General features: G+C 39.3%; 1 protein-coding gene across 1 annotated transcript in view; it reads right to left on the reverse strand.

Annotated features, from left to right (window-relative positions):
* LOC122806899 (ADAMTS-like protein 5) overlaps window positions 1-10,544 on the reverse strand; it is a 716,117-nt gene extending 705,573 nt beyond the window's left edge. The window contains exon 1 of the mRNA XM_044077703.1: window positions 9,502-10,544. Coding sequence (XP_043933638.1) covers window positions 9,502-9,527 — 26 coding nt within the window. The 5' untranslated portion in view covers window positions 9,528-10,544. The remainder of the gene's footprint in view (window positions 1-9,501) is intronic.
* Window positions 10,545-13,605: the final 3,061 nt, after the last annotated feature.

The raw sequence follows: 13,605 nt of genomic DNA on the forward strand, positions 1-13,605 counted from the left end.
TGAAATGTAAGTATTAAAATGCCCAAAAAAAAAATACAGAAAACCTGGATAAGAGCGACTCTTGAAAATTGATCTTCTTGAAAAATCTGTCTTCACCTTAAAACTTCCTTTTGTGGGGGGGGGGGTAAGCCCCACTGTGGTCCCCCATGTGAGGGCAAGACTCTCATGCCCCCTGAACATATATATATATATATATATATATATATATATATATATATATATATATACCAACTCCAAGATCGCCATACCTCAGAGAAAAGGGAATATTCTGAGAAAGGGCATCTTGGACTTGATATATGTAAGTCCATTTTTTGGACATTCAGTCTCCATGTTTCCGGACTTGCTCTACTGGATCTTGACATGTTATATGTTTATCCCTTGTGGGTGCTGTACGCCCTCCAAGATCTTGCTTTCTCATACAATTTAATACCCCAGGAATAGCTGCAAGAGTTTGCATTTGTACATATCACCTAACAGCTAACCGTACACTAAATGAATGTATTGACAGTTTTATGTAGGTGACTACCTTCTGGTTGAAATAACCCTAAAATGAAATAGCAAAGACCTGATGACAGCTCAAAACTAAGAATCAGAATTCGCACACAGTTTGGAGTGTTACCTGTTACTGCTTAGATCCTAAGAATGTCAGCATGCGGTACTAATAGCCATCTAACAGGAAAAGAGCACAAAGGCCACATTCTCGAGTTTTCTACATACCACTTCTTGTTTACTGGCTTACTGGTGACTGTGCATGGATGGCAAAGTGCAAGAGTACTTCACACTGGACTATTGTTTGCCATTAGTAAAGTTAAACAAAGGCTATTTTATTATATTCTTGCATATGCTATGTATTTGACACTACTTACATATTTTAATATCACACCTACTTAAACTGTAATCTTTAGGTGGCGGCATCACATAAACCACTTCTAACTAGAAACTAAAATACATACAGGAGACATGCCCAACACTGTTCTGGTCTGGGAGTCCAAAAAGCTACATAAATGGTGGTTTACTTGTAGTTGTTAAGCTAAATGCTTAAAACATTCTTGGATTCTAGTTAATCAGCATCTGAATGCTCTACTCAGAATAAAAATGCCACAAAAATGTCTTTCTTAACTGAACATCCAAACTTCAATGTAGCTATAATAACTATGAGCACCTGATGGATTTATTTAAAGTTAAACACCAACATGTGCCATGAAATGCTACTTAGCTAGCAGCTGCTTACTCCGTGCTGAATAGAAAGTCATATCCAGGATTACATCAGACAAATGACATACGGCTGATGGCATTCCAGAGCCCTGGATAAAAATCACACACATACACAGCTCAGACTGCATGCCTTTACATGTCACAGATGAACATCTTCATACATCGCACACGTTAATCATTTCAATGCCTTTCACCACACCAAAAAAGTCAATCAGCAGCACCTAAATTCCTGCCGTAACACTCCCTCTGTCACGAACATGCAAAGGAAAAACAATGCAAAAGCTTCTTCGAATATCTGATATTCAGCATATGTTTTTATTTCCACGTCCGATGGAAGCTCAGTCATGCTGCATATCCATGAAATACAAATCCTGCCCTGTTCTTCAAGGAGCTGTCTATGTTACTTGCTATGTCCTCTCAAAACCTTCAAGGAAATCTGCACTCTCTGGCCTCTGACAAACTGACCATTTCATAAGAAATGCTAAACAAATGACCTGGCCTCATGGAGCTCTAGCAGCCTCAATGAGTTCAACATAAATGGAACAACAGTACTAATCTATGAACCTATGAACTATGAACCTATGAACTATGACCCTAAGAAGATGCACTGAAGTTTGTGTCTTTTTATGGCATGAGCTCACTACTTGAAGCATTTTCTGCTTATTGTGGATGCATACAACTATTTCTTATTTTATTATCATTATTTGTTCTACTGTAAATAGCAACAAAAAACATACAAGGGAGCAGATGGGGGCAACAAAAAACATACAAGGGAGCAGTATACATGCAGATGGGGGGGGCACATCTGCAAAGTGAATGACAGCAGTAAAAAGTACTACTCAGTTTAAGCATTGCTGCAGACAGCACAGAACCTTTAAAGCAGAGTGCTGGAGTGTTAATGACCCCAAGCAGCTGCACAGTAGTACAGCAAACCATTATCATACACGTGGCTAAGAGTCTTCATCAAGGGCTATAGAACATTAAAATTAAATAAATAAAAATTTGAGCAACTAAAGACATGGATATTAATTTTGCAAATTTCAAATAAAAGCTTCCATGTACTGCTCCATTATTTGAAATCTCAGCGCAACATATAAAACATAGTATTTAAATAATATTTAATTATTTACACCTGACCATGAAACATGCGCACATGCACACACACACGCACACACACACACACACACACACACACACACACACACACACACACACACACACACACACACACACACACACACACACACACACCCACTCACACACACACAGAGCAAACTTTTAAAGAAGCACCAACAAATACTTTCACTTTTTTCTTACATACTGGAATATTGATGACTGACTCCAATGTATTAATTATTTTAGTCATAAAAAGTTGAATGTGAATTTAAATATTTTAAACTTGTTTTAACTTGAAAGGAGCATTAAATATTTTTCTAAATGATTTATTGATGCATCCAGGAATCTTGGAAAAAAACATGTTTTAAATTAACTGTAATTCATGTTTTCTGGTACACGTGGCTCAAAGTACTTGTTTATGATTTTGTGCTACAATGAATATCCTAGAATTTTTAGAAAGCTTTATATGACTATTAAGATAGCTTTGCTGTACATATTATGTAGTACTACTGCAGTTTACTGAATGTAAAACCACTTTCTCCAAACCTTATTCACAAAAGGCAGGATTTGCTGCCAGCTAATGTTTCAAAGCTTGATTTTGAACCCTATACTAAATAAAAGTACTTCTGGGGTTTCTTCTCCAGCTCTGTCTCTCATTCACTCACACATACAACCACACAGACACACACACACACACACACACACACACACACACACACACACACACACACACACACACACACACATCACACACACACACACACACACACACACACACACACACACACACACACACACACACACACACACACACACACACACATGCATGCACACACACACACACACACACACACACACACACACACACACACACACACACACACACACACACACACACACACACACACGCACACACACTATCTGATGTCATTCCTCTCTAACTAAGTTGCTGAAGAACTTAACTTTCCGACACTTCCTACCAACATATTTGGCCGTGCCCAGTATCTTCAGCAAACATGTATGTGTTCAGGCACTTTGTCTTTCTGTATCATGCTGAAGTCTGTCATCAGTCAAAAGATCTCAAAGGGGATATCTTAAATCTTGGTTATCCTTTAGAGTTTTGAGGGTTGTTGTTTGGTAGATCCACAAGGAACAGTCATAAATAAATACATACTTAATAGGGGGACTGTCGTGTTCTAAGGCTGAACTCTCCAAAATGTGTCAGTGGGGAGAGTCAGGAAGTGGCATACAGTGGATGATTCACAGGATGTGGAACTAAGTTCAAGACATTCTCTGCATCACTTTCATTTCTCATATGCCCAGAACTACACTTAACTTGTTACGTAGGAACAATACTATGAAAGCAATCACAGGAACCATAAAATGGCTAGCCATATACACCTTAAAGTAAACACACAAAAAAGTTCTTGCCACTTTTTACATCTCCTAAATTAAGTGGAGCTGTACATGATAACCCTAGTATAAATTTGCGTCTACCCATCCAAGCATCAAGACTAGTCTTGAAGGTAGACAAAGTAATTATTTTCTTGACATGTAATAGTAACATATTCCTTAGGCTTGGAATATGTTGAGTTAGGAACCTGCCCCTCCATTGAGTCTTCTTTATTTGGTTTACATTTAGGTTCTTAGTATAGGCATTTGTAGAACTACTGATTTTGCAAAGAAATAGGAGGTGAAATATTATTAGGTCTTTCATGGTTCCAAACTTGAGACGTGGGTCCAGGAACGGCCTTAGGTCGACTGGTGCCCTAGGCAAAAGGGCTCCACGGCGCCCCCTACCACACCATCTGGTGCCCCCATCCTAGTCTACCTACACCAAATAAGCACCCCTGCTGCAGCGGCACCCTAGGCAGCCGCCTAGTTGGCCTATGCCTAAGGCCGGCTATGCGTGGGTCTCTTCAGAATCTTATTGGGTCTTTCATGGTTCCAAACTTGAGACATGGGTCTCTTCAGAACAGTCAGTAGGCTAATGAGTATAAGGAGTGTTGTGTTATCTACAAGGTTAGCTGAAGGACTTGAGGTCTTTAATTCTGGTAGCTGAAAAATGTTGGGGCCTTTCCAATTCACTTGGATTTGCACATACCAAAGGGGCACAGTATTGGATGATAGGTCTGAAAAGGCTAGACTATAGTGGTATGATGATTTATGTGGACCTTGAAGATTACCATGGAAATTAACTGGGGCAGATATTCAGAGATTTCTTTACTATGGTGGAAATACAATGATAAAATGAGATAGAGAGTTATTCATCTGAGCACTAAGGTCTCTTATGACCACACCTGTCTATAAAGGAATACCATTTATACAGGTGGGAGCAGCTTTTTTGCTGATCTCTATTATGTTGTCTTTTTTGCATTTAGCTTGAGATTCTTGTCAGTACACCAAGTATGTACATATTCCAACTTTTATTGGAACAGTTTAGCATCATTGGATGTGAGGATAACAGTGTCCAACTTAGGTCATATGCAAATTTGGTCAACTTACACATCTGAGATATTGGCTTGAGTGTCTGCAAAATAAATGCCAAACAGCAGATGGCCCAGCAGTGATCTCTTTGGTACCATACTAGTTACAATTTTATGTTCATAGAGGTTACCAGCAACTTTCACAATCTGGAGTCTGTTACACAGCCAGTTTAGAATCATATGGACAATGTGCAGGTTTACATGAACTTTGTCTGTTTCAATAATATCAGCATCAGGAATAATGTCAAAAGCCGTGGCCAAGTCAAGAAAGTCAGAATTTATGGAGTGACCACTGTCCCCGATCTCTGTAATCTTTTCAGAGAAATGTATTAGGTTTGGGATACAGGTCATGCACTTCACAAAGACTGAACTGAGTGGGGTCTATATCAATTAAGTTGTGTATGTCTGCACAAGTTCTGCTATGATATGGTCTGAGGCTGTGCATTTAAGGCTGGTGATGCTGATGGGTTGAAAATTACCTGAGTATGTTATTACAAGTTACCTTTGTAGAGAGGAGTCAGAGTGCCATCATGCACATACCTTATATACTGGCTGAGGTTGAACAGTGTAAGTCAAAATGTGGATGGTACATACTTGGCCCTGATGAAAATGCAGCCTGGTATGTTATCTGGCTCCATATATATATTAACTTTTAGCCATTAACAGGAATTCTAAGACTTGTTTCAAGGTAATTTCAAGGGACACTAAATGTGTGATATAATGGATGAGCTCAGTGTACAGCTGGACAGTATTACTTAATTTCCTGATATAACCAAAGAAAGATTTGCAGTTTTGTTTGGTACCTGTAGCAATCCTATGTTGATACTCTGCTTTACCTTTTTAATAGTGCTCTTATGCTTCTTGCTGGCATATTTCAATTCGGTCTTAGGGGGTGGAGACTTCTTTCAACTTTTCATTATTCTGATTCTTTTGATATACATTTACTAATACAGGAGTTTCACCAGAGAGGTTTATTCCTGAATTTGCCATTGTATTTGGGATGGACAGCTACTGAATTTTATATGAAGCTATTCAGGTGGTGGTAAAGATTGGAGGTGAATGCTGCAGTCCTCCCAATTGGGTACATTTGTGGGGGGGTGGGTATTGGAAATGTTACATAGATCTTCTACAAGCTGAAGTAGGATTGTTCTGGAGAAGTCTCTAAACATGGTCTTATCTGGTGGTGGGATTGTACTGCTAGAGCTGACAGAGGGCCAGATTTCAAAAGACTTGCTCTCAGAGTAAGTTACCACTTACACTGAGAGCAGGTCTTTCAAAATCTGGCCTCCTGTCTAAGCCTGTTTATAGAGGGGCCTTATACCAAAGTAAGTAATTTACACTGAGAGCAGGTCTTTCAGAATCAGGGCAGACTTACACTAACAGCAACTCTTGAAATCTGGCCCAGAGAAGGTGCCTAATTTATGGTGACATTTAACCAGGGTTGAGGAGATGTAGGGTGGGGTACAGGCAATGGATAGATTGGTAAGGAACAAGTCAAGGCTATTAGTGTCTCTAGTGAGTAGTTTTACAATTTTCTCCAAAGTCTAGACATATCCCCTTCTTAGAGGTGCAGGTGCGTCAGTCAGTGCTTGGGAAATTGAAGTCCCCTAGCAAGAAGACATTTGGTTTGATTATTTAACCCCTCAATGGTAGTAAGGCAATTTCTACGATCTTTGGTGGACACTGATGGGGATTTGTAGTTTACAATGAAGTAATTGTTGAATTCATTAATGGGGCTTGCATCTCCAGAAACTTTGTGTAAGGGTGATGGATAATCTGATGTGAGGTGCAATGCAGCCTGGGAAACCAGAGCTCCTGATAGAAAATAAGTTAGGCTGGTGAAATGTAAACTCCCTGACATTAATGGAACAGCAACAAAAATCATATTTAAGCTACACATGCATCTGGAGTTCATCTTCCCTAAGCTGACAGATATTTGTGAAATTTCTTTTCATACTTACATTTAAGGGGAATGATTTTTTTAATTAGCCTTAGTCCAGGAGGTTGGAAACTGGGCCTCAATAAAACAAATAAAGACTAGCCTATTTAGAATTTGAAGCTGAAAGCTGTGTATGTGAAGAAAAAAGGGAACTGATGACTTGATGGCTTTACCTTTTTTCAGCTGTATAATCTTCCAGGTTATAGTATACAGTAAGCATGAACTTAACTAGTGTGCTTTTCGGGTTATTACTAAAATACCGTAAGTAGCTAAATGCCTACAGTTAAGTACATGGTTTTCAGAAAAAAAAACATTTAGAAACATTGTACTATGTACATAAAACAATAAAAAGACACATTTCACAATAAAAATCATTTTCAAATTCTAAACCAGTTAGATTTTACATATTTCATGTCTGTAGATGAAAACGAAAACCATACTCACTCTCTCCAGGCTAAAACACATAAAAATGTATTTTATTTCAATATGGGTCTGGTATAGTACAAAATACTCATAACAAAAGATACCACAATGGTGGAAATAATGCCATAATTTCCTTATTCTTCCTTTACACAAGTCTCCACATACACCACAATGGGACTCCTTCCTTAATTCTAGTCTCCCCATAAAGATGTCTATACCACTGCAGTCTCCCTGAAACTTGCCTCATATGTCTCAAGAAGCCTCCATCCTCAAACCGGAATTGTGGCACAGAGGGTTAAAGCCCTAACTACAGCTCAGGCTCGAAGTCACCATTAGTGTGGAATGTGTGTGCAAATCCTGCGGGAGGGGGGGGGGGTGCTTGTCAATGACACTCCCTGAGAGAAGTGGTCCAAAGAGAGGAGTAGCCCTTGGATGCTGTGTCACAGAATGTGTGTGTGTGTGTGTGTGTGTGTGTGTGTGTGTGTGTGTGGGGGGTGGGGGGGTGGGTAGATCATAATACAAAAAAAAAAATCTCCCGAGTGATGTTTGATGCTCTTAAGGTTTGAGTGAGTCCCAGCCAATATTGGAGTAAGTTTGGGGCTGATGGCAGAGGATGTCACACCCAGTGATGTACATGGGGCACTGAGGTTAGACTGACATAAATTCAACCTTGATGGAACTGCTACATATCTGCAAGACAAACAGTACGCGGGACAGCCAATCCAGGGATCTAGTCTTAGTGAGTCAAACAGAACATGCTAGAGAGACACATATGTGTCCCAGAGATTGCCCCATCTTTGGAATAGGCTTTGTATTCACATTAAAGAGAGTCCTTCTCTGGCCCTTTTCAAGACCAAGCTGGATGGATGAATGGGGAATTGAATATTCACACCTTAGGTGGCTCATATGTCCCTTATGGATACAGGCAATCTGTTAAAACTGTAAAATGCTCAATGCATAGGCACAAACCCATGGCATCCTCCTGCTCTGGGTGCCATATACTGGGTAAAATTGGGTTATATTGGCTAGGCTTGTGAAAGCTCTTGAGCTGTTAGCCCAATAATTTCATATGAACCTATGAAGTAAGAGGGAAGGGCAAAAATAGAAACCTGAATCCTCATTCCAGGCTAGGAAATAGACTCCTTCCCCTGAAACCTGGAGAAGACTGTATGTGTGGCCAGAATTCCTGTCAAAACCAGTTCATGAGATGATCACACATCCGTTGCACCACTTCTTGTACTGAATGTTAGCACTGTTACTTGTAGAGTGGGGAAAAATAAACTTGGAAAGCCACTACTAAAATTAGTTTAGCTGAATACTGCCACTCTCTCTAAACTCATGTATTGTACTACTAACTCAGTAAGTCCTGAAAAGTTATGGTTAATGAGATTCTGACACAAGAGGGACGAGGGGTGGTCATCCCTATCGAAATATTCAGTGTTTTACAGTTTAACATTCTCATCAGCAGACCCCACCTCCCCATGATTTGGTTTAAAAATGAAAACAGAAGGAACACACCTGTGTTACCAACACTCAAGGCAGTCTTTTGTAATACAACTCAGACAACGTCAAAGAAACAAGGATGTGTAGAACTGTCAGCAAAACTAGATATCAATACAGCATTTAGCTGGTTCTAGGAATTTCTCAAATTCTAGAAGGATACAGTGAGTGTTGTGGGATTGGATGGAGTTATGAGCGTATGTATGGTGCTTATATAGTACTGTCAAATCACACTATTAAAAGTCTTTTAGTGGACTATAAAACTTCTCAACTACTCCTCTCTTGGATACCTCTTTATGTTCTGTCCTGTGTTTGCTCTTAGGAAAAACTAGTGTCATTGCAACATTGTAGGTCTACGCTTCTAAGCAGATGATGGTTGAACATTATTTGGTGAGAAAACAACTATTATTACAAAAAAGATACCAAGTTTCCTTATACTGAAATTTGCTACACTGTTTGAGGAGACCTTCCTTAAAGATTGCTAGCAAGGCATAACCCCATATTCTGAGAGTTAATGCTAATGCCAACACAGGTAAATTGTCCAGGTACAGTCCTTTGTATTTTAAATGATACAAATTGGTGAAATAATTACATTAAAAAATCGACACGTACACAGGATAATTAATCAGAGCTCCATAAGTGACCATTGCCAGACTGGAGTACACTATGTTCTAATATTTAGAAACATGCACATCAATAAACAAACTTGCCGGGTTGTTATACTGGTCTACATATTACATCAAAGTAATCCTGTAGTCTGATTTGGGTTTGGAGAGAGTGACAGGTGACTAAAGTGTCCAGTCTGAATATGCACTACATTACCTTTGGCGTCTGAGCATTGGTAACATATTCCTCCAGGTGCAGGGTTAATCCGACAGGGTAAAATCCAGGTTTGCCCTTTAAGTCTCAAGAAGCTGTCCCAATTAGAAACACAGGCATATTATGAATTATAAAAGACAGTCTACTTTTATTAACACGTCTAAGATGCCTTCACTTCTACCAGTTCTCCGTAAGAAAAAAGGGATCCGCCAATAGCTTGGCTGGTGTGGAGCCAGGTCATACTGCGCTTATCCACTCTTTTTCCAAAGTGGAAAGAAAATATAGCATTCAGTGCAGGTTAAGTCACTTGTTTAGCATGCTTTGTCTAACAAAGTGACGAAGTCACGCAAGATTGTATTTTGATATTACGATGTTTTACAGAGCAAATCCAGTAACGAAATCACTGAAGCAAACCAGCCAGCGGGGGCTCCCTTGACAGAATAGTTCATAAAATGGGATGTAGTCACAACAGTGTCACATTTGTGCAGGGCGGGGGCGACCAGAGGGGGGCATGAGGTGGGGTAGGTACGATTTTGGACAACAGTTTCCCTTGATACATGCCACTCAGTTACGTTTTAAATTCATTTCACAAGTTAATTTTATGTGCATTGCTCATATCGGTTTATACATGCAATATGGGTGGGTGCTGACGTCTACGTGTAATATCCTAAAGTCTTAGTCAAGTATGAGAATGAAATATGACCCAGGTTGTAATGTTTATCACACAGTGCCACAATTGGATGCACTTGCGCCCCTGCTTCCAAACGTAAAGTTCATTCCCAGTCTGTAAACTTTCTTTCTCTCTGAGTTATTATTTGGTGGTAAATGTCCCTGGCTCCGTCTGAAGTTGTGCACTTTTTCACGTTCCTTACTTTTAACTGAATATAGCACACCAATCTTCTCCAAAACTACATACTAGTTTTACAAGTTCTCGTCCCATGTGCAGCAGTAGCTTCCAGCACAGAGTGAGAGTCTTTCACAGCAGCAAACACCTGGCGAAGTCAGCCAATGGTAAGCCTTAGACCCACCCTTCACACACAGCCGTTCATTGACTTGTCACACTTTGGAATGGTGTTTAACAAATAACTGATTCCACGTCACCAGGAGACTCTCGTTAAAAAGGTTACGTGCCTTGAGACTGTGGTTCAGTTCTGCAACCATAAAATATGAAAAGGTTTCCTTACTTTCAATTATCTGCGCAAGTAGGTGGTCTGAGCTCATATTACCAGATCTCCCAGTCTCAATATAGTCAGGAGAATTGTTAAAAATGCAAACTTGTTAATAAATACAGTCATTTATGTTATTAAATCACTTCCAAAAACATAATAACTTGCATATTCAAAATTTAAAGATCACATGTAAAACGCACACGTTAGCTAGAACGCAACCAGACTGCACCGCAGCACCACTGTGCGTTACCCTAGGGGCGGCGTAGTGCGCATATACTGATATACTGATAGTACAGTAGTCGACTTTCTTTATTTGCCAGTCTGATAAACCCACTAAACACACTCTTGGTTTTGGAGGTAAGCCGTGCTGGACACTTGTTGGTTAACTTACTGCGTAGAGACACACGCAGTAGGTAAATGGAGGCTGAGCGAATCAAACTATGGACTAATTGATGAAGCAAGTTAGCAGTGACCTCTCAGCTGTATAGATTTTCGCAGAGTATTCAGATTTTTGCCTCATGTTTTGGTCCGTTTTTCATAAAATTGTGTTTTTTATGGCAAATTACTGGCAAATCATCAAGGATTGAAGTGAGAAAATAATGATAGATGTTTGAGTTTCAGACTTCATACCTTAAAAAAATTCATGTTAATGCAAAAGCTGTTATTCTATCAACTTTCTAACTTTGTAAGAGCAATATTTAACAATTGTTCCTATTTTTAGGCCTTTCTCCCACTTTTATTTATGCCCTTGTCCAAATTTCTTGCTCTGAAAGGTTGAGAGGTATGTTTATAGCTTTCACCTCTAAACTACCAGATCAAATCGTGCTTCATTGTTAATGATGCGCAGAATTAAATAACTCCTATATAAAAGCTGAATTGCACTTTATTTTAAGCATACGTAGGGTTACCACCTGTCCCACTTTGCGAGGGACAGTCCCTCTTTAGGCAGTTGCGTCCTGCGAAAATAAACCAAGACATAGCAAATGTCCTGAGATTACAGGACAAAATTATATCCTGTTTCTTTAATAGTTGCATAAAACAGTTATTTTATATATGAAACTTCTATATGTTATGTGAAGTAGCATAAGCAATTCAAATGTTACTAGAATAAGCTTTTATTTGTGCAAAAAAGTAAAGTTCTGTACTATGCACTGCTGTAGGTATGTTTTGTCCTGGAAAATCTGACATTTCTACAGAACATGTCCCACTTTAGGCATTTAAAAAGGTGGCAACCCTAAGCATACACCTCAGCAGTCCCTATTTTAGAAATCAAGAACGTCCCCGAGTTTGACTCAAATTTTTGCTCTAGTTTGACTCAAATTTTTGCTCTTTCCGTCTTAATCCTTCTACAATTGGTGACATTTAGAGAAAAGGTGGTGAATTATACTTCGTAAATAAAGACTGTGATTACATGTGTACTTCTTTTACTTCAGAAAATGTATATTAATTCACACGATTGTGTTCTCTGAACATCTCAAATTAACAGCACTAACATTTTAAGTGTCCCTGATTATTTCTGGATTTGTCTTTAATTCTACGAGGTTTGTCAATGATTTAGTTGAGAGCTATGTTTTTAAGAAAAGACAAAAGATGTTTGAAATTTTGTAAGGATGGAAGAGATCAGCTGGAAGAGATGGTCTCGCAGATTCAAGGATTAGCCATAGAAAATATTTTTTTGCCATTAAGTAAAAAGTGAGAATGGGCAGTTGTGGACAGCTGCAGTGGTTTAGCCAATAGCTTTTGAGTTGTTCAACATCTTGTAAAGAGCTGGCATTGCGTACACTGAGTTTCCCACATCTGAGAGCATGGAGGATTTGGAGTGGCTTGAGCTAGTTCCCATTTTCCCCAAAGGATTTTGCTAACTTTACCCTACATGTTAAGGGACATGTACCCCTCCAGTTCTCAATACAACCATCTTCAGGAGCTGCACCTTTCCTGGGGAAGGAGAGCCAACCGAAATGAGGGATGGATTAAAGCAAAGCTTGCTACTGCAAATTCTGCAGATGACTTAATTAAAATATTACCAACTAACTTCCAGAATTTGTACCCCCCAACCAAGAAATGCAAAAGCAAGTTGCAGAGGAAATCAAAAAACATCAGCATGACCAGTCATGCCAGTGGCAAAAGAAAAGCAGCGCCAGTATGAGATGGGAGATGCTGGCCCTTCATCCAAAACACATGTATAACAGATGGGAAAGCTGAACCTTAGATGCAGAGGTCAGTATCATAGGATCATAGATTAGTATTAGGCTAACTGCCCTTGTGGGTCATTTTAAGCCTAGCCAATTACCCCATGTAAGAATCAAACCCTGCACATTATGTCTACAAGGTAAACACCTTACCATTAAACCAACCTCCCAACCCCCAGTATCAAATTATTTTACCAGTATAAGGGGAGAGTGACTTTAGTTTTATTCCAGCATTTGAAAAAGATGTGCAATCAACACCAAACTGTCCAAGGTCAATGGCTGAGGCCTTTACATCCTCCATGCAAGGGCATGGTAACTTTCACCATTTCCAAAATGTCATTGGAATGTTTGAATTATAATAAAGTTAAACATTATTTATTTGCATGCTTTAAACTGACTGTTGAAACACAGAGAAAAAATACAGAAACCACAGAAGAAAGGCAGATGACACTGCAAGTAATTATACTGAAAAAATAAGCTCTTACTTTCATGAGTAAGTACGTGGATGTCAAGTGACTACTTTTAAAATGCTAGTCAACCTCATGATAAAGGAGCAAGCACTAAGCAATTTGCCTGAGGGTATGAGAATCTGGTTTCACATTAGGACCACAACACTGCTGAGCTGCAAGGGGGCCGAATGGAGAGATTATAAACCAGCATGCAAAGGAGAGTAGTATTGCTGGAACTGAATTCATCCTCGTGTCCTGGTGAGTGCCTTCATGAGGTGGACCATGTTTTTCACAAAATCT

The sequence above is a fragment of the Protopterus annectens genome, chromosome 7.part0 (assembly GCF_019279795.1).
Source record: "Protopterus annectens isolate FY-2018-M chromosome 7.part0, PAN1.0, whole genome shotgun sequence".
Lineage (NCBI taxonomy): Eukaryota > Metazoa > Chordata > Ceratodontiformes > Protopteridae > Protopterus > Protopterus annectens.